The sequence below is a fragment of the Ranitomeya imitator genome, chromosome 3 (assembly GCF_032444005.1).
Source record: "Ranitomeya imitator isolate aRanImi1 chromosome 3, aRanImi1.pri, whole genome shotgun sequence".
Lineage (NCBI taxonomy): Eukaryota > Metazoa > Chordata > Amphibia > Anura > Dendrobatidae > Ranitomeya > Ranitomeya imitator.
Window position 1 is genome coordinate 166852580 of NC_091284.1, and position 21760 is coordinate 166874339.

General features: G+C 45.5%; 1 protein-coding gene across 3 annotated transcripts in view; it reads right to left on the bottom strand.

The window, feature by feature from the left end:
* GPR143 (G protein-coupled receptor 143) overlaps positions 1-21760 on the bottom strand; it is a 98833-nt gene that overhangs the window by 35319 nt on the left and 41754 nt on the right. For all 3 annotated transcript variants that reach the window (XM_069761586.1, XM_069761585.1, XM_069761587.1), the window contains 3 exons: positions 19913-20021; positions 19056-19173; positions 14152-14404 (listed from right to left, as the gene is read on the bottom strand). In XM_069761586.1, coding sequence (XP_069617687.1) covers positions 14152-14404; positions 19056-19173; positions 19913-20021 — 480 coding nt within the window. The remainder of the gene's footprint in view (positions 1-14151; positions 14405-19055; positions 19174-19912; positions 20022-21760) is intronic.

Consider the following 21760-nt stretch of genomic DNA (forward strand, 5'->3'; position numbering starts at 1 on the left):
TTAAAGTGCCTACAGCCAGCCCAATTTTGTTATGTTAGGCCTTCGAAGCCTGTCTGCGGTCACTCCTTCCACTAGACTTCCACTGACCAGACCACTGCTGCCCGTGTACCCCTGGAACCAATTTAAAAGTGCCTACAGCCATGTGTTATTATTTTAGGCCTTCGATGCCTGTCTGCGGTCACTCCTTCCACTAGGCCTCCACTGACCACACCACTGCTGCCCGTGTACCCCTGGAACCAATTTAAAATTGCCTACAGCCAGCCCAATTTTTTTATTTTAGGCCTTCGATGCCTGTCTGCGGTCCATTCTTTCAACTACTACTACACTGACCAGGTCACTGCTGCCCGTGTACCCCTGGAACCAATTTAAAATTGCCTACAGCCAGCCCAATTTTTTTATTTTAGGCCTTCGATGCCTGTCTGCGGTCCATTCTTTCAACTACTACTACACTGACCAGGTCACTGCTGCCCGTGTACCCCTGGAACCAATTTAAAATTGCCTACAGCCAGCCCAATTTTTTTATTTTAGGCCTTCGATGCCTGTCTGCGGTCCATTCTTTCAACTACTACTACACTGACCAGGTCACTGCTGCCCGTGTACCCCTGGAACCAATTTAAAATTGCCTACAGCCAGCCCAATTTTTTTATTTTAGGCCTTCGATGCCTGTCTGCGGTCCATTCTTTCAACTACTACTACACTGACCAGGTCACTGCTGCCCGTGTACCCCTGGAACCAATTTAAAATTGCCTACAGCCATGTGTTATTATTTTAGGCCTTCGATGCCTGTCTGCGGTCACTCCTTCCACTAGGCCTCCACTGACCACACCACTGCTGCCCGTGTACCCCTGGAACCAATTTAAAATTGCCTACAGCCAGCCCAATTTTTTTATTTTAGGCCTTCGATGCCTGTCTGCGGTCCATTCTTTCAACTACTACTACACTGACCAGGTCACTGCTGCCCGTGTACCCCTGGAACCAATTTAAAATTGCCTACAGCCAGCCCAATTTTTTTATTTTAGGCCTTCGATGCCTGTCTGCGGTCCATTCTTTCAACTACTACTACACTGACCAGGTCACTGCTGCCCGTGTACCCCTGGAACCAATTTAAAAGTGCCTACAGCCAGCCCAAGTTTGTTATGTTAGGCCTTCGATGCCTGTCTGCGGTCCATTCTTTCAACTACTACTACACTGACCAGGTCACTGCTGCCCGTGTACCCCTGGAACCAATTTAAAATTGCCTACAGCCAGCCCAATTTTTTTATTTTAGGCCTTCGATGCCTGTCTGCGGTCCATTCTTTCAACTACTACTACACTGACCAGGTCACTGCTGCCCGTGTACCCCTGGAACCAATTTAAAATTGCCTGCAGCCATGTGTTATTATTTTAGGCCTTCGATGCCTGTCTGCGGTCACTCCTTCCACTAGGCCTCCACTGACCACACCACTGCTGCCCGTGTACCCCTGGAACCAATTTAAAATTGCCTACAGCCAGCCCAATTTTTTTATTTTAGGCCTTCGATGCCTGTCTGCGGTCCATTCTTTCAACTACTACTACACTGACCAGGTCACTGCTGCCCGTGTACCCCTGGAACCAATTTAAAATTGCCTACAGCCATGTGTTATTATTTTAGGCCTTCGATGCCTGTCTGCGGTCACTCCTTCCACTAGGCCTCCACTGACCACACCACTGCTGCCCGTGTACCCCTGGAACCAATTTAAAATTGCCTACAGCCAGCCCAATTTTTTTATTTTAGGCCTTCGATGCCTGTCTGCGGTCCATTCTTTCAACTACTACTACACTGACCAGGTCACTGCTGCCCGTGTACCCCTGGAACCAATTTAAAATTGCCTACAGCCAGCCCAATTTTTTTATTTTAGGCCTTCGATGCCTGTCTGCGGTCCATTCTTTCAACTACTACTACACTGACCAGGTCACTGCTGCCCGTGTACCCCTGGAACCAATTTAAAATTGCCTACAGCCATGTGTTATTATTTTAGGCCTTCGATGCCTGTCTGCGGTCACTCCTTCCACTAGGCCTCCACTGACCACACCACTGCTGTCCGTGTACCCCTGGAACCAATTTAAAATTGCCTACAGCCATGTGTTATTATTTTAGGCCTTCGATGCCTGTCTGCGGTCACTCCTTCCACTAGGCCTCCACTGACCACACCACTGCTGTCCGTGTACCCCTGGAACCAATTTAAAATTGCCTACAGCCATGTGTTATTATTTTAGGCCTTCGATGCCTGTCTGCGGTCACTCCTTCCACTAGACTTCCACTGACCAGACCACTGCTGCCCGTGTACCCCTGGAACCAATTTAAAAGTGCCTACAGCCAGCCCAAGTTTGTTATGTTAGGCCTTCGATGCCTGTCTGCGGTCACTCCTTCCACTAGGCCTCCACTGACCACACCACTGCTGCCCGTGTACCCCTGGAACCAATTTAAAATTGCCTACAGCCAGCCCAATTTTTTTATTTTAGGCCTTCGATGCCTGTCTGCGGTCCATTCTTTCAACTACTACTACACTGACCAGGTCACTGCTGCCCGTGTACCCCTGGAACCAATTTAAAATTGCCTACAGCCAGCCCAATTTTTTTATTTTAGGCCTTCGATGCCTGTCTGCGGTCCATTCTTTCAACTACTACTACACTGACCAGGTCACTGCTGCCCGTGTACCCCTGGAACCAATTTAAAATTGCCTACAGCCATGTGTTATTATTTTAGGCCTTCGATGCCTGTCTGCGGTCACTCCTTCCACTAGGCCTCCACTGACCACACCACTGCTGTCCGTGTACCCCTGGAACCAATTTAAAATTGCCTACAGCCATGTGTTATTATTTTAGGCCTTCGATGCCTGTCTGCGGTCACTCCTTCCACTAGGCCTCCACTGACCACACCACTGCTGTCCGTGTACCCCTGGAACCAATTTAAAATTGCCTACAGCCATGTGTTATTATTTTAGGCCTTCGATGCCTGTCTGCGGTCACTCCTTCCACTAGACTTCCACTGACCAGACCACTGCTGCCCGTGTACCCCTGGAACCAATTTAAAAGTGCCTACAGCCAGCCCAAGTTTGTTATGTTAGGCCTTCGATGCCTGTCTGCGGTCACTCCTTCCACTAGGCCTCCACTGACCACACCACTGCTGCCCGTGTACCCCTGGAACCAATTTAAAATTGCCTACAGCCAGCCCAATTTTTTTATTTTAGGCCTTCGATGCCTGTCTGCGGTCCATTCTTTCAACTACTACTACACTGACCAGGTCACTGCTGCCCGTGTACCCCTGGAACCAATTTAAAATTGCCTACAGCCAGCCCAATTTTTTTATTTTAGGCCTTCGATGCCTGTCTGCGGTCCATTCTTTCAACTACTACTACACTGACCAGGTCACTGCTGCCCGTGTACCCCTGGAACCAATTTAAAATTGCCTACAGCCATGTGTTATTATTTTAGGCCTTCGATGCCTGTCTGCGGTCACTCCTTCCACTAGGCCTCCACTGACCACACCACTGCTGTCCGTGTACCCCTGGAACCAATTTAAAATTGCCTACAGCCATGTGTTATTATTTTAGGCCTTCGATGCCTGTCTGCGGTCACTCCTTCCACTAGGCCTCCACTGACCACACCACTGCTGTCCGTGTACCCCTGGAACCAATTTAAAATTGCCTACAGCCATGTGTTATTATTTTAGGCCTTCGATGCCTGTCTGCGGTCCATTCTTTCAACTACTACTACACTGACCAGGGCACTGCTGGCCGTGTACCCCTGGAACCAACATCAGAAAATATAAAAATAAGTATTTTGCTTATAAAAAAGAAAATACTGGTGAGATATCAAATGCAGACATTTTAACATTAAAAACAAACACACAACTCTAATCTGGTACAGTACTAAAAATGGCCACCAGCTACAATTACTTTCTCCTGCAAGTAGTTAACTGAAAGTTTTTTTAAATTGAAAACACACATATGGCATCCACCGAGTGTTGTCCTGTCGCGTCTTCTTTATATTATTGCCGAGAAGATGCAAAATAATGAAAATAATAAAATCATTAATTACCAAAATAATAGAGAAAGTCAACACCACATTGCAAATAAACATTCATTCCAAATAAAGAAGCAGGGCGCGTCCGAGGGTGAGTATATACCTAATAAGAATATAATCACCCTCGGACGCGCAATGCTTATTTCCAACAGCCTTCCTTCCTAAGAATCAGCCCTTCCGTCGTGTAGAGAGACGTTGTGTTACACTCCAAGGTGTTCCCCAGGTTGCCTTTCCTGAGCTTCGATCTTCCGGCTCTCGTTTAGTAGTTCTTGGAAACTACTCTGCATTAGGCCTTCAAATTGGGTATGGGGTGTAGAGAGATGGTGTGTTCCACTCCAAGGTGTTCCCCAGGTTGCCTTTCCTGAGCTTCGATCTTCCGGCTCTCGTTTAGTAGTTGTTGGAAACTACGCTGCATTAGGCCTTCAAATTGGGTATGGGGTGTAGCGAGAGGGTGTGTTACACTCCAAGGTGTTCCCCAGGTTGCCTTTCCTGAGCTTCGATCTTCCGGCTCTCGTTTAGTAGTTCTTGGAAACTACACTGCATTAGGCCTTCAAATTGGGTATGGGGTGTAGAGAGAGGGTGTGTTACACTCCAAGGTGTTCCCCAGGTTGCCTTTCCTGAGCTTCGATCTTCCGGCTCTCGTTTAGTAGTTGTTGGAAACTACGCTGCATTAGGCCTTCAAATTGGGTATGGGGTGTAGCGAGAGGGTGTGTTACACTCCAAGGTGTTCCCCAGGTTGCCTTTCCTGAGCTTCGATCTTCCGGCTCTCGTTTAGTAGTTCTTGGAAACTACACTGCATTAGGCCTTCAAATTGGGTATGGGGTGTAGAGAGAGGGTGTGTTACACTCTAAGGTGTTCCCCAGGTTTCCTTGCCATTGCTTCGGTCTTCCGACTCTCGTTTAGTAGTTGTAGAAAAGTACACTGCATTAGGCCATACAAAATGGGTATGGGGTGGAGAGAGATGGTGTGTTACACTCCAAGGTGTTCCCCAGGTTGCCTTTCCTGAGCTTCTATCTTCAGGCTCTCATTAAATTGTGGTTAAATGGAACAACTGCATTTGGCGTACTAGTTGGTTTGGGGCCTACTATCGGTGTCTGCCACTCCTTGCTGTTCTCCTCCACTGAACAAAGCTGTGCCGCCTGTTTACTACGGTTGCCAATTTTGAACTGCATTTCGACTACTTACTGATTTGGCCCTACTCTCTGTGTCAGCCTCTCATTCCAGTTGTCCTCCACTGCAATGCCCCCTGGTTATTCCTGTGTTACCAATTTTGAACTGCATTTAGCCCACTTTCTTCTTTGGGCCTATATCTGTGTTTCCACTTCATCGTGCCCATTGCCCAGCCAGTGATAGATGAGTCTGCTGGTACATTGACCCATAACGCAACATTCCCCGTGCACGCTACACAACAACATTGTGACCCTGCTGAAAGTCAGGTTGCTCTTCCCGCATACCATACCACCTTACACGGGGACAAAGAGGAAGGTGCAGATGAAAGTGCAGGTTCCTTCATCAGGTGGGGGGAGGAATACTAGTTGGCGACGTCACTGGCACAGGGCCTCTCATAGTACGCAAAAGTGTTGCTGCCGGTGGGAGGCGCCCCCGCCGTGCAAACACACCGCTGTACTTTGAGGGGCCCTGTGCCAGTGCCAATGCCAACGAGTGGGCCCCCCCTGCTTGCTCAGGTTCACAGCACTTGCAAAGTTGAAATACTTACCTCTCCCTGCTCCACTGCCGTGACGTGGTCCAGATTTCCTGGGCCCACTAATTACTTGAACCAGCCCTACCCCCCACAACTTTAGCCAAATGACCCCCAATTTCAAATGCCTTCCAATTATTATAAGGTAAATTACGCTTGACAAGCTTCATTAAGAAGAATGGATGGTTTTGACATTAAAATGGCCACTCTAGGTGTTTTCCTGGCCCCCACTCACTGCCGACTATGCTGCCCCATTGACTTGCATTGGGTTTCGTGTTTCGGTCGATCCCGACTTTACGTCATAATCGGCCGATTTCACTCGACCCGACTTTGGACATAGTCGGGTTTCGCAAAACCCGGCTCGACTCTAAAAAGGTCAAGGTCGCTCAACTCTAGTGGGGAACATGTATGTAGACCATATATTGCCCTATGTGCTAAATCTACGGCAAGTGTTAGACCCTAAGCAAGCGGCAAGAAGAAACAGTGTATTAAAATCGCATACTTATAGGTAAACGTTTTCTAAATGTTGAATTTACCTTTTTCATGGTAAAGCTGTTTTCTTAGAGTGTTCATTCAGGACTATTTTATATTTTTCTTTTGGGCCTAAGAACTAATAAGAAGCTAGTTGTTAACTACCTGCCTCTCATGCCCGGTGCCGATCTTTTCTGGCTCAGAGCAGTCACGGACCACTCCTGCCAGCGATTCTGCAGCTTCCAGTAATATAATGTCAACAGAGCAGCTTATATTTTGCTTTGCTCTGTTGATGGGGTGTGACTGAGGATATTATGCTGATTGACAGCTGGCTCCCCGATGCATAGCTGCAGGAAGCCTGCTATGAATCAGCATTATGTCAGCAGTCACGCCTCATCAACAGAGCAGTGCGGAAAAGCTACTCAGTTGACATGAAGCAGCACAATCGCCGGCAGGAGTGGCCTGTGATCACTCTCAGATGACACCTGTCCGTTCTTACCCTCATAAGAGGCCTGGCTAAGTGTGGATGATGCAGGGGTGGCAGGAGAAGGGGCAATTGAGCTAGTGGGGTCTGGTAGTTCGGGGATGGGGCTTGACACATGAGAGGCCTGAGATGCACTGGAAGTGTGAGACAAACCTGACATTACAGACACACTGGATGGTGAGGGGGGAGGAATACTGATAGTATGCATTTTTTCTGGGATCTACGTGTTCTGGGAAGCCTTGGTGGGCTCATTTGTCGCGGCATGGTCGTGGTGGGTGATCTGTCAGGGTCCGGCTGCATTGTGCTTGTAGAGCATGCAACCATGCCAGAGTCCATAGTGCTCGTAGAGCGTGCAGCCATGCCAGAGTCCATAGTGCTCGTAGAGTGGGCAGCCATATCACAGTCCATAGTGTTCGTAGAGCGGAAGGCCATGCCAGGGTCCATTGTGCTAGTAGAGTGGGCAGTCATATTAGAGTCAATAGTGCTCGTAGAGCGGAAGGCCATGCCAGGGTCAATTGTGCTCGTAGAGCGGAAAGCCAAGCCTGGGTCCTGCTGCCTCGTGGTGGTGGTAGAACGGAAGGCCATGCCTGGGTCCTGCTGCATTGTGGTGGTGGTGGAGTGGAAGGCCATGCCTGGGTCCTGCTGCATCGTGGTGATGGTGGAGCGGAAGGCCATGCCAGGGTCCTGCTGCTGCATGGTGGCGGCAGTGGAAGAAGTCCAAGCAGGAGCAGCATTTGTCATGGTGGTGGCAGTGGGCTGTCTAACAGCACTCGGCATGGTGGTGGTGCTGTAGTGGTGTCCGGCAGTGCTAGGAATGGAGGTGGCCGTGCAGTGGCATGCAGCAGAGGTCGGCATAGAGGTAAAGCGTGACAGTGTAGGCACAGGTGGATATGCCGCCACTGTCTGCTGAAAATACCGACTCTGCTGCATATCCTGCACGTAAGCAGCATTGCAGGCCTGCATGACACTAAGCTGGAGATCAGGAGTAAGGTGTTCCGACATGCCCTGTTCAATTTGGTTAAAAAAATGATGTGCTGGCCTCTGGAGGTCGGCTTTTACTTGGTCAAGGCTTTTGGTGACCTCCTGGATATGTGTTTTCATATGGCTAATGGCAGTATCCAGTCGGTCACCCAAAGCCTTGAGTCCATTGTGAAAAACCGAGCTCAAGTACGTTCTCTGGGCAAGGACCGGTCTTAAAAATGCCAGAATGCGGTGGTATTTATACTTTCGGATCCTTGCTCCAGAACCTCTGGGAACACGGCTATCTTGATGCAGGTCCTTGTTGAAGCGGTCCTTCATCGAATGCCAACGTGTTTTGACTTTGAGCACTGGTGAAAAAACAAAAAATAATGGTTAGGCAATGGACTGTTGGCCGTGCTCACTTAACTGTGTGTGATAACAGAAACTCCTGAGACTTTGTGTCATCACACACAGTTGTGTGAGCACGGCCAAGGTCTCTGCTGCTTCACACTGCATTGCAATACTTACAAAATGCATTTTGGACCCGAGTCGGGGTGTTGTCCCAGTCATCCCACATCACTTTGGCTACCTCATTCCATAGCCACCGGATCATCATGTTGTCCGAGTGCTGTGGAACCCGGGTGTCCCACAACGGGACTCGCTCATGGACCAGGGAGATGAGGATATCGTTGTCAATGAGGTCCTCATCCCGTTCTGGAACCTAAAAAATATATGAAGACATTAATGATGGATACATACAAAGAGGAAAGTAAAGAAAGGAAGATTCAAGAATACTAAAGTGAGGATACAGTAAACAGTCAGCCAGGTATGCTTACACGCTGCCGCCTTGCTACCCGACCGTGACCTTGCTGCTCCTGCTCACCCTCTGCCACAGATGAAGAAGTGCTCTAAAAAAAGGAAAAAAAATATTCACATTTGTAGATGTGACAGTGAATACTTACCAATCTGAGGAGTAGAGTATTCACTTCACTCACATGTTCGGCTTGAGAAGGCCCATGACGTTGCTCCTCATCAGAAGAAGATGACATTCTGATGCATGCAGAAAGAAATGGCAGAAATTAGGACATGTAGAGACAGAAAATAGAAAATAAAGGCATTGGCTTTGATATACTCACATTGTTCAGTGTCTTGTTTCCTCCAAGGTTCTTGCCTGCATCTGCTTTGCTTCTCTGTCTGCTGATTAGTGACCTGCAAATGTCCACTCCCTCAATTTATCACCTTGTATTTGGGGGGTGGCTAATCAGTGTCTAGACATGTTTTTCTCTGGTGCAACGCATGTGCTTGCGGCCGCATGTGTTGACATCGACAGCAATGCGTTTTTTGCCGCATTCTATCCGCTAACAACCATGTAGGTTTCTAGGCAGCAAATTAACGCCTCTAAAATTACTACATGTAGCGTTTACTGCGCCAAACCGCAGACGATGAAACGACGCATGCGTCTTCAAACACGGCAAAAGCAATCGAACGCAGACACATGCGTTCTTAATGTTAAAGATAGGAATACACAACGCATGCGGATAATTGCGGAAGAAACGTTGCGGACACAACCACAAATGTGAAACCGGCCTAAGCTAGTACTCTTACTCCTTGCCTCTAGTATGCCCCTCTATTCTAATCCCACTATTGTACTATACTTCCTTCTATTCTATCCTTAATTCTGTACATGACACATATCAAATACATTCATATTACAGTACATAAACACATTAACACTTATAAACACTCTGGAACTGCACGCATCAAATGTGAACAATGTCCAAAGGGAGGAAAGCATATGACGGACTCTGTCACCTCCTTACACTCCTCCCTTCTAAAATATGGTTGTCCCCATCCATGGTGGCACCTGTAAACTTAAAATGGCATATTTAAAACATTAACAAAGTTAATTTAGTCTTAATCCAACACTTCTTGTGGGTCAACTGTGGCCCCAGTTCCACTCAGTTGGAACTCTGGAACTAAAAGAGTTCAAGTACCTTTAACATGGGTACAACTGACCCCGGTCCACTTGCTCCTGGGACCCGCACACACATTGTGCTCACTTGTAGCACTTCAAGCCCGTCGGCCAGTCCTTTCCTGCTCTGGGTATCCAAACACAGGAAATCCATGAAAGCAAACAGCATGGCTCAGTGGCCAACTCACCACTGTCCAACAGACCATACAGTCCTGACCCGGCTCGCTCCTCAGGTCCTACTGCTCAGGTATTTTCCCCCTTCCTCCTTTAGCAGAGTATGATCCCTTTAAAACAAGCTTGCTGCTCTTACGCTCCCAGGGGCGATTCAGGATAAAAACAACAACAGTTCAGGGTTAAAATAGCACCAAACTAAGAGCAGCTATACACAGGCCATTCTTGTTATAAAAGGTAATTAACCCTTTCAGAGTTGTAGTCCTGTAATCCAGTAGGGGGTGCGCAACCATGCGCAAAGAGATTTGGAGGAAGGGGAGGAAAAAAAACAGTCACTTAACTGCACCGACACCTGGTCCTGGTGCCACTCAGGGCTCCTTGACCCATCATGAGACACAAGAACAGTCTCTCATCCTTTTTATTTCACTTGGTACAACTAACACAATGCTTTCCACTCAATGGGGTCATTCTCCTCGATGACTGCTGCCACCCACCGGGCCTCTTCTGCTGTGGGAGCCTGTGGTTCATCCACATAGCTGCCATGGAGAAATGCAGAGACCGGAGAAGATGCTGGGGCAGGAGTAGGTGCAGGGACTGGACTGAAGGTAGGTGTTGCACTCACTGTGACTGCATCCGGCTGCGACTGTCCTCCACTGCAGCTGCGCGAACTCGGGATCACGACCGCGCGCGACGGTCCCTCTTTCCACTGCTTCCACTTTTTCAACTGCTTCTTTCGGCTCAGGATTCTCCACATCCGCGGTGCTTCGGCTCCCGACGATCTTCCTCACTGGCTGGTTGAACTGGAACCATTCTTCCAGAAGCAGTAACCGATCCTTCTCTTACGTACCCCGCCCGTCCGTGGGTGGAGCCACTTCCAGCTGCTGCACCCGTTGCTCAATAATCTGTAGCAGGGGTCAGGGCTTATCCTTTCTTCACTGCGCCCATCCCATAATCTGCCAAGCTGGTCTTCGCACGCTTTTCTGCTTAAGATGCCCATGATGGGCGGCACTGCTTCCATCTTTCGCACCACTGACCGCCATCTTCATATCAGTGTTCGGCGCCATCTTAAAGTCTCTAACGGCTGCCTTCATTGCCGTTTTCAAGGCTCCTCTGCTCTCTGCAAACAAGGCATTGCAATCCTGTCGACTACGCCAATTCTGTAAGGCAGCCAGGGTGGTAGTCATGGCAACGATCTGTAGTGTTCCCCCACCCTGGCACCCCACAGATGAAACATAATAATGTCCCTTCTGCCGTGTTTGTAATGTGCATAACAGGACACTCACATTAGTTGCTGGAGTTCCTTCGTCTTCTGTCACTCCGGCTTTAGATCCATGGGTCTCACAAACCACTCCAGATTCATTGTTCATTCCAAACAGTTCAACTTTAGTAATTAACATGGTTTTCAGTACAGATGCAGCACAGTTTATACAGAGTGACATTTCTAAGGCTTTCCCTGCCTTCATGACAACCTCTGTTCTTCCGGGAAATCTCTGCCTCACTTCTGACAATCCCTGCCTCGCTTCTGACAATCCCTGCCTCTGTTCAGCAATCGCTACTCTTTCTGGACAATCCCTTTCCTGTTCCAGCAATCACTGCTCTTTCCGGACAATCTCAGTCCTGTCCATGCATTGAGGCCCACCAGCTTCCTGCCATTCCAGTGGTCCGGCTTAGAATTAAAGGGTAACAGTCTTGCCATCTCAGCTTCACCTAATCCCTGCTGTAAGCTTTGGCTCCTCCTTGGAACGGTCCTGTTGAAGCTGGTGACCACCCACATGACACTCAGCCTGGGGCCCCTTCTTGCCAAAGCAACCTTATCCCCACAGCTGTCACACTGTCCCAAGTCACTGCTGCATCACAACTTGCCCTGGGCATGGCTGCCCAGGCTCTGCTGTCTAACCAGGAAGTTTAATCTCATTTTCCCCACTGTTCTGCACTACACTACTCTGTAATTCCTCCCAGTCTGGAAAACCCCTATGCTGCTTATACCTAAGCTAATAGTCTTATTCCCTGTTTCTAGTATGCCCCCTCTATTCTAATCCCTCTATTTCCCTATACTACTTTCTATTCTTTCCCTAATTCTCTACACGACACATATCCAATACATTCACATTACAGTACACACACTAACACTTATAAATGCTCTGGAACCGCACACATCAAATGTGAACAATGTCCAAAGGGAGGGAAGCATATTACGGACTCCGTTACAGCACAATGAAGAGCATCGTGACAGAGGTGACTGTTTGAGACCTAGTCAGTGCAAGAAGAGCAAAGGCCAGAAGAGAGTAAGCGGAGGATCCTGCGGTAAGATGTGACAGCTGGACAGGTAAGGGGTGTGTGGCACCCCAGGAGTTCGGGTTCCACAGTAGTGTTGCCTTCCTCTCGGGGAGGGTAGTGCTATGCCTGGAAACAAGAGGGATCTCTTTGACAGGTAAATCACACACACAACACCTTCTGAATCCAGGCTAGGAGGGGGAGCTCAAAACCCTGTTTTAGGGTAGCTTCCCTGAATAAAGATCCTGGTTTGGAGGAGGAGTCAGACACTTGGTCCTGAGAGACCAGTGAGTGCAGTTTAGTCTGGAGCAGACAGTGACAGGAAAGGAGCAGAGGAGAGATTTTAGGGCTCAAGGAGACTGCAAGTGGGCCTCCGAGGAGCCAAAACACAGAGACCGGGTACCGGGAGCCAAAGGCTAGAGTGGAACTGTAGGACACCTAGCAGAACCAGAGGGAACATAACTACATGTATACTGCCCAAATTAAGCCTGTTTTACAGCAGCACCCTGGAGCCTGGAGTAACTGTGCAGAGACCCCAGAAGGAACTGCAGACAGCAAGGAACTATAGCAAGCGCACAGTGAAAGGCTCCCAACCTGACTTGCCAAGGGGATTTCACTTGTTTCCGGGCTGCCTGGACTCTTAATGCACCTGTTTCCGGTACCCTGGACTGTGGCCTGCCAACTACAGTAAACCAGGTAAAGACTCTACAACTTGTGTCCTTTACTCATTGACTGGCAAACACCATCATCACCATACACTCTAGGACCCCTGGGGACCCCGCTTCACCTGTGGGAAGCGTCACCATTATTGCTGCAACAACATCCCCAAGAGGACCCCTTTAAAGCAGCGTCAGTCCCCCTATTGACCGAACATCAAAGGTGGCGTCACGACAGATATATTTACAATTCCCCTTTAAAGACTGTTCCCCTTTACAGTGAGTCCCAGGGACAAAGACCAGGTCGCAGCCACTGTGACATCCCCTTTAATAGGTGACTGGACCCGGCACCAAGTACCCTGCCCTGGTGGGCGACTAAGGTGAGCCTTGGACAGGTAAACATGATCTTTTACATTTATTTACCCTTTTCTGGCTCTATAAAAAATCTGCAAAATGACAAAAGTTTGGCTGCCATTTTTTGGGCTTCATGCAAATTGAATCCAAAATTTTAGGGAACAAAGAAACCTGATTTTGACTCAATACCAATTTTTTCCCCATCTAAAACTATAATTCTTTAGATATTTTTTTAGTTTTGATCGCAATATGGATTAAAAGACAAGGGAATGTAAAAAAAATTCTGATCTGTTTCTATTTTCAGATTGTAGATATATCTATTTTCAGATTGTTTGAATTTTAATACATGATGGTGGGGTGACCATCTGTCCTAAGCTGCTGTTAACAGCATTTACAGATATACCGGTATTTTACAGCAGCCAAATGGAGCATAGAAGAAATAGTAGAGTTGACTCATTGACTTCTACAGTGTATGCAGAGGTCATTGTGCTCGGGGAGATGGTGAGTAGTGACCATCGATTATTGTGAATGTTGGAACCGTTTGGATCAACATACCGTATAAGTTATACCTATTGTTGTAATTCTGATTTGTTCCAACATAGAAAATGACATGAAAAATAAAAAAAAATTCCTAAAGCATCGTTTAACAAAAAACTTGATGTAATATGAATTGATCATATTCGGATGACATGCCCTGAATTGAGAAATTGATAAGCATTTCATTATCTTGCGGTCTTTGGACATTACAAATGATTAGTGTTTCTTTAAGATACTAATTATATTTTAGCGAGCCAGTGATTGGGAGAATGCAAAATTGAAAGTTGAAAAAAAAATTGAAAGTGAGGCATGAGAAGTTTAATATACAGTGGTCCAAGACAAAATTACTTTCTTCTTGGCTGTACAGGTTAGAAATTCACATGTTTTTAATATATTTTTGGACTTGAACATTCCATAGTCATCTGACAATGAGTAGGTGGGATAATCAAATTGCTGGGAATGACTTATAACTACCATCCTTGGTAAATTGGAGAATTTCTGGTTATCCTGTCAGCTATAGTCCCATTACCTTCAGACAGCATGCTTAGTGCTTCGTCAGTCTGGTGGCTATTCCCCAATTCAGCCTTGTTTGGGTCCTGGATGTAGCCAGGATAATTCAGGAAGGAACCCATCACGCCATTACGTGTGGGCTCTACAGCAGATGAGCTGGTCAGAGGCTCCCATGGGATTTCTTTTTGCTGAGACTTGAAGCTAATGCTCCAACCCGTCCATCCATAAAATGCCAGCGTAAATAGGAATCCCTGCATGGGATTTAGTATGCCCTAAAAATGAATTGTTCAGAGATTATGCATAATTGTGACCGTATAAAATTCAAGACATAGATGTGTACCCAAAATTGCAAATGGTGACATATGTTAGTAATCTTTTGCTACAGAGATAAATTACATTTTTTGATTTGTGGTGGCCATTTTTGTAAAACCTACTGTACAACACCTTTAACTTTTTATATTCTGATGATCACTTGTCACTTTTGTCAACATGTTCAATCAATAAAACAGTGTCAGTTTTCCAGGATCTTAATTCTAAGTAAGAAAAAAATGTGCAAAATGGCCACCACAACAACGCTGAACAAAATTCCTTTTATGATCTTATTCACACATCAGTCAAAATGTTCAGAATTTTGGAGCTATTCCTGGTGTTATCTCACAGTTACCGAGGAATTAATGACCAAAAATATGGAGTTGTGAATAAAATCTATCTCTGTAAGATCAAAATGACAGCTCACTGACCCATACAAATCAAAGGGGCTATTTCAACATCAATATTTTTTTCAATGACTCATGTATGTTTTATTCTGGTCCATTTTTGACAAATCAGACTTGACCTTTTAAAGGGAATCTGTCAATTGGATCAACCCTTCTAAGCCATCTAAATGGGCGTGCAGGTCATAAAAAGTTGAATAAAATGATACATTGATTTCTCTGATATGTAAATGAGCTGTAAGGATCTATGGACTGGACATAGATCTCCCTGAGAATTTGTGTCTGAAGCTTATAATACTGTAAATGAAAGGAGGGGTTTCCAGTGTCAGACATATAATGATTGACACTTTCCTCTCTTAGGCTACTTTCGCACATCAGTTTTATACCTTCAGGCATAATCCGTCTATTTTTGAAAAAAATGGATCCGGTGCAAATTATGAAAAACGATGCGCCAGTTCCGTTTTTTTGCTGCATCCGTTTCGGTTTATCGGGCATACAATTTTGACTTTCTGTTCCGGGAACGAGAGAGACCGGATCCAGTCAATACACCTCACCGTTTATCACTGGAAACGTTGCTGGGCGTTTTTTCGCCAGACAGAAAAAACATTCATATGGAAATTTTCTCCGTCCGTCGGAATAGCAAAAAATGGATGAAACATGTGGCCATCAGGAGCAATCCAGCACTAACACAACTCTATGAGAAAAAAACGGATGCGGAGGGAAAAAAACGGATCCATTTTTTTAAAAACTCGCCGGATTGTGCCTGACGGCAAAAACCTGATGTGTGAAAGTAGCCTTAATCACAGCTCTGTACAGTAAAGCTAAAAGTATAGCAGAAGTGAACTTCATCTCATTACACACATTTGTAGCAGCATTTGTCCTCTCATAGTGCTGGCAGCTTTGCTGCAGAGGTGTGCCTGGTTATAACTAACACAGAACAGCAGAATTGAAACTCGTCTCATTGAAAACACATTTGAAGTAAAGTCGGCTCTGCAGTACTGTCTCTCCCCCCACACAACCTGCCAGCACTATGAGAGGACACCGTCAGTGCTGATGTGTTAGTACATTAGAAATAATCTTTGTTTCATTAGTGTTAGCTCTGCTGCACTGTGTTAGCTCTGCTGTACTGTGTTAGCTCTGCTGTACTGTGTTCATTCTGATCTCATTACAGAGCTGTGAGTGATTTTGAGAACAAATTGTCAGTTATTACATGTCTCACACTGGAAATGCCACTTTTAATTTAAAATAAGTTCTGGAAGCAGATTCTCATGCAGGTCAGTGTCCAGCCCAAAGTCCTGAAAAGCTCATTTACGAAAAACATGGAATTCTCTGGAATAAGACATCAAATCGCAGATATGAAGGTGTCATTTTATTCATGGTTGTAGGATCTGCATGCCCATGTCGATGGAGTAGGAGAGTTGATCCTTCTGACAGATTCCCTCTAAGTCTATGGAAGTGAGGAAAAAAAGCAGAATACACACTGAAGCCTTATGTGTGCTATTTTCACAGATTTGTTTTTGAATTATGCAAAATCAGATACAGTTGGGTGGATCTACTATATAAAGCTGAATGTGTGTGTGTGTGTGTGTATGTGTGTATGTCCGGGATTGGCAGCTGCACCGTCGCAGCTACAGCCACAAAATTTTGCACAGTCACACGTCTGGACCCCAAGAGCGTCATAGGCTATATTGTGAGGTGAAATTTTAACCCCGCGCGTTCCAATTCACCAAACAATTTTGCCCCTATCTACATAATGGGGAAAAAAGTGAAAGGAAAAGTGTTGGAAGCGTCGCAGCTACAGCAACAAAATTTTGCACAGTCACAGGTCTGGACCCAGAGAGCGTCATAGGCTATGTTGTGAGGTGAAATTTTAACCCCGCACTTTCCAATTCACCAAACAATTTTGCCCCTATCTACATAATGGGGAAAAAAGTGAAAGGAAAAGTGTTGGAGGCGTCGCAGCTACAGAAACAAAATTTTGCACAGTCACACGTCTGGACCCTGAGAGCGTCATAGGCTATGTTGTGAGGTGAAATTTTAACTCCGCGCTTTCCAATTCACCAAACTATTTTTCCCCTATCTACATAATGGGGAAAAGTGAAAGGAAAAGTGTTGGAGGCAAATTGACAGCTGCCAGATGTGAACAAGGGGGACTTAAAGAGTGAGAGCGATGGCGCCAAAGAGTATATACCGTACAGTTGCTAAGGTGGGACCCTGACATGGGATACTCACCACACACGGGGATATGAACACACACACAAAATGCCCCACACACTACCACGTGCTTGAACACATATCACCCTCAGCACACATTTCACCACACATACACCAACCTCGCCACATGAAAGTCGAAACACAAAAGTCGACGCTCAAAACTCACCACGCGCAAAACTCGCCACATGCAAAAAATAGGCTCACGCAAAACTTGCAACAAGTGCAAAACTCACCTCATGGAAAACTCGCCACACGCAAAACTTGCACATGCGGAAAAATTGCCACATGCACAAAATTTGCAACACATGCAAAAGTTGCCTCACACAAAACTTGCACATACTCAAAAGGCACCAGACATAAAACTCACCACGCGCAAAACTCGCCATGTGCAAAACTTGCTGCACACAACTTGCTACACTAACCTGTCACATGCAACTCGACACAAAAAGTTGCTACACGCATGTTGCCACACAAAACTCATCTCACAAAAGTCGCTACATGCATGTCGCCACACAAAACTCAACACACACAACTTGACAAACGAAACTCGCCCTAAAACACACACAAGTCTGGTATTAGCCTTCAAAAATAAAAATCTGATTAATAAGCAGACAAACTACAAGAGCAACAAATGTACCATATAGGAAATACGGCAGCTGTCAGTCACATGACCTGTCTATTATGTGTATGTGTGAGCTAATATATACTGCCAGGGGGAGGGCTTCCTGTTGGCTGGGGATTTATCAGGCTGCCAATTTATCTTACAAATACTGAGGTAAAAATACTGAGCAAATAACGTGTTAACGAGGTCTAATACAGGAGATCACACAGGTATATACTATATACAGGGGAGATGACACACAGATATATACTATATACAGGAGAGATGACACACAGGTATATACTATATAAAGGAGGAGATGACATACAGGTACATACTATATACATGAGGAGATGACACACAGGTATATACTATATACAGGAGGAGATGACACACAGGTATATACTATATACAGGAGCAGATTACCTACAGGTATATACTATATACAGGAGGAGATGACATACAGGTATATGCTATATATAGAAGATGACATACAGGTATATACTATATACAGGAGGAGATGACACACAGATATATACTATATACAGGGGAGATAACACACAGGTATATACTATATACAGGAGGAGATGACATACAGGTATATACTATATATAGAAGGAGATGACATACAGGTATATACTATATATAGGAGATGACATACAGGTATATACTATATATAGGAGGAGATGACATACAGGTATATGCTATATATAGGAGGAGATGACATACAGGTATATACTATATACAGGGGAGATGACACACAGCAGGTATATACTATATACAGGGGAGATGACATACAGGTATATACTATATACAGGAGATGACATACAGGTGTATATTATATATAAGGGAGATGACAAACATGTATATACTGAGGTGAAAATGAGAGGTGTGAGGTGAAAATGAAAAGGTGTGAGTGCAAAATGAGAGGAGTGAGGGAAAATGACAGATGTGAGGTTGAAATGACAAGTGTTAGGCGGGAATGAGAGGAGTGAGGGAGAAAATGAGAGGTGTGAGGGAGAAAATGAGAGATGTGAGGGGGAAAATTAAAGATGTGATTGGGAAAATGAGAGGCGTGATGGGAAAATAAGAGAAGTGACGTGCTATAACTAACCACAGATATTTACTATGCCCAGGCAACGCCGGGCTCTTCAGCTAGTTTTACCTAAAAGTGTAGAGGTCAGAAAGTGCAAACATCAAAATAAAGTAATACGTTTTAAATATTTCTAACCTCTAAGATACCTTGATTCAGGGCTAAGTTTACCCATTTGTAGCTTCTCGTTACTAAGTTCCTAGATAAATTACTAAATATAGAACAGATACATCCCCAGAAGGCATCTGAAGATATTTCATTAGACACGGCATGGAAGCTGATTGAGTTCATGGCTGGCTTACCATGATGAACCATGTGATAAGTGCGGCATTCCTGACATTTTTCAGCTGATCTCCATTTATGTTTGTCTGCATTTCCAGATAGAACAAAAGGCTTTCATTGATTATATTGGACAACCAACTGATAAAAAGATGAAACAGATATTAGTGCCAGTTGTGATGTACGACCCATTAGTTACACTCTCTCCTGACCGATAAAACGCAGCAGTTTTATACATTATTATTATTAGAGTGCTATTGAATACAGATATATATTTTTTAAACTGTGTTTTTCAGGGTTTGCATGTAACATAAAGTTAGGCCACCAGGACCTTCATCCGCTCCAGGAGTGATAGTTGCCCCTCGAGAAGCCTTTTGGAGGCACCATACGTTAAAAGCAAAAGTCCTGGTGAAGCTGGGTGCGTGTCTGAAACTCCGTCCAGCTGCAGGGAGCTAATAACTACACCACTGTGCCATAAAATTATACAGCCACAACCCCATCAGTGTAGGCCATGTGACAGCTACCCGCACATGTGTGGTCAGACCCTTCAAAAAATTCAAACTGTCATGATTTCGATAATTTGCCCACTAGATGATGCCTGTAAATTCTTACAATTTGAACACATTTGACCCAAACCCTTTTTTTATTCCTTCTTCATTTTAAGGCTAGGTTCACATCATGTTTTAGTCACAAATCAGTGGCTCAGTCTAAAGCCCTGAAAAATGGGAATTAGGCATATCCGACATTGACTCTAATGAAGCAGACAGAGTCACTTTGTTCTGTGTTTAACCTCATTTTTGGCAGTTTCATCCTTTTTTGAGGCGGGCACAAAAACGCATGTGATGCAAAGCCGACCTAACAAAACACAGACACTCATTACCATATCATGAACACCAACATGATCTTGAAAAATCGTATCTGAATTTCAGTTCCTAGACGTCTTTCATTTTCTGTGTATATTCCTTGTCTTCCTTTTAATAATGTGGCAACTGTTAAACAGTAAGGAAGTATGTTAAAAACAGATTTCTGCACATTACTTGCAAGCTCACTGTAGAAGCTAGATATTTAGGCTTAACAGCAGAACAATTTTGACTTTTGTGAAAAAAAAATTCCTGACTACTTGGTAATGCATCTTTCATTTTAGCTGCATCATGTAATAAGTTGTTTGCAGATCCCTGGAATCACTGTCTTGGCTTTTCTCTTCCTCTTCCTGATTGATACTCTCCCTGACCAACATCACATTATCTTGTGACCTGAGCTGGAATCACCAGACATATGGCACTAGAAGTATCTGAGATACAGGACAGCAGCGATCGGAGCTGAGGTCACGTCATAAGGGACAGACAGAGAGTGGGCAGGAGAACAACAGCAAAGAGTGCAGGAAGCTGCAATCATCTGATAATGTCACTGAAGGTGCATTTACACTGCAAGATTGTCATGATCGAGAGTAATGCTGACAATCACCTGATGGACGAACAAAATGGTCATTCATTAGGTGAAATTATCTTTTGTACTGCAAAGACCATCATTCTCAACAGCACATTGTCCTTTATAGACAGGTCTCGTGCTGCCGAGAAAATGGCAGCCTTTGTGCACTGAATGATTTCTTGCAGATCTTTCAGTGTGTATTGTCAAGCGCTGTCTAGCTGTGTAAACAGGCTATTAAATGACTGCCTATTGGTAAACATTTACTGATCAGTGGTTATTTAAAGGGAATCTGTCACATCCCCCTCCCCCCGCCCCGAACGTATGTGACCTATTAATATGGGCATACAGGTGATAGAAATCCCTGCCTGCTGTCTTCATTACCCCCTCCCATCAGCATCTGCACTCCCTCAGAAATACATACCTCATCCTCTCTTCTATGGGCACTGCATTCAGAGATCTTATGCGCAGGCACCGGTGACTTCAGCGCCAGTGACCTCTGGTGTGCATGCCGATAAGGTGCTCTCCCCACTTCCTCCCTGCATAGTCATCACAATGTACACATGGTTCCTAGCGATGACGGTGTGCACACTGGATGTCACAGTGACTCACCGGCACCTGCGCAGAAGATCCCTGAGTGCAGCGCTCACAGCAGTGAAGAGGCGGTATGTATTTATCAGGGAGTGCAGGGTGCAGGTGCAGGATTCCAGGGCCATAACTGATGCTGATGGGAGGTGGGTAAGTATTACAATGAAGACAGGAGACAGGGATTTCTTCCAGGCACCGCACGCCCCGGAGCCTGGAAGAAATCATTAACATAAAGAAAGAATATAAAATTTCTCAATAAGACCGCTAGTATGAGGCATACAGGTAGGACTAGTGTAACATTTCTATTACCTGCATGCCCATATTAATAGGTCACATATGTCTCGGGGGGTGACAGTTTTTTTTTTAAATGAATCTGTCACATTAAACAACACTATTAATTTGTAGATATGGGCATAATGTGCAGGTTAGCAGTGTTTTGAAGTTAACTTTATTCCTAATGGTAGCATTCCAGCTTCAGACACAGGGCAGCGCTGGCACGGGTTCAGTCACTGCGCTGTGTGTAGAGAGAGGCGACTGTAAGCCCCCCCCCCGTCACTGACTGAAAACAGCTCAACAATAGAGTCAGCTGTCAGTCAGTGCTGGGGACACAGCTACAGCCTCCACTCTCTATACGCAGAGTGTTGGCACCACCCCCATGACAAAATCTGGAACGCTACCGGGAGGAATAAAGTTAGTTTCCCCCTTGCAGTGGGGG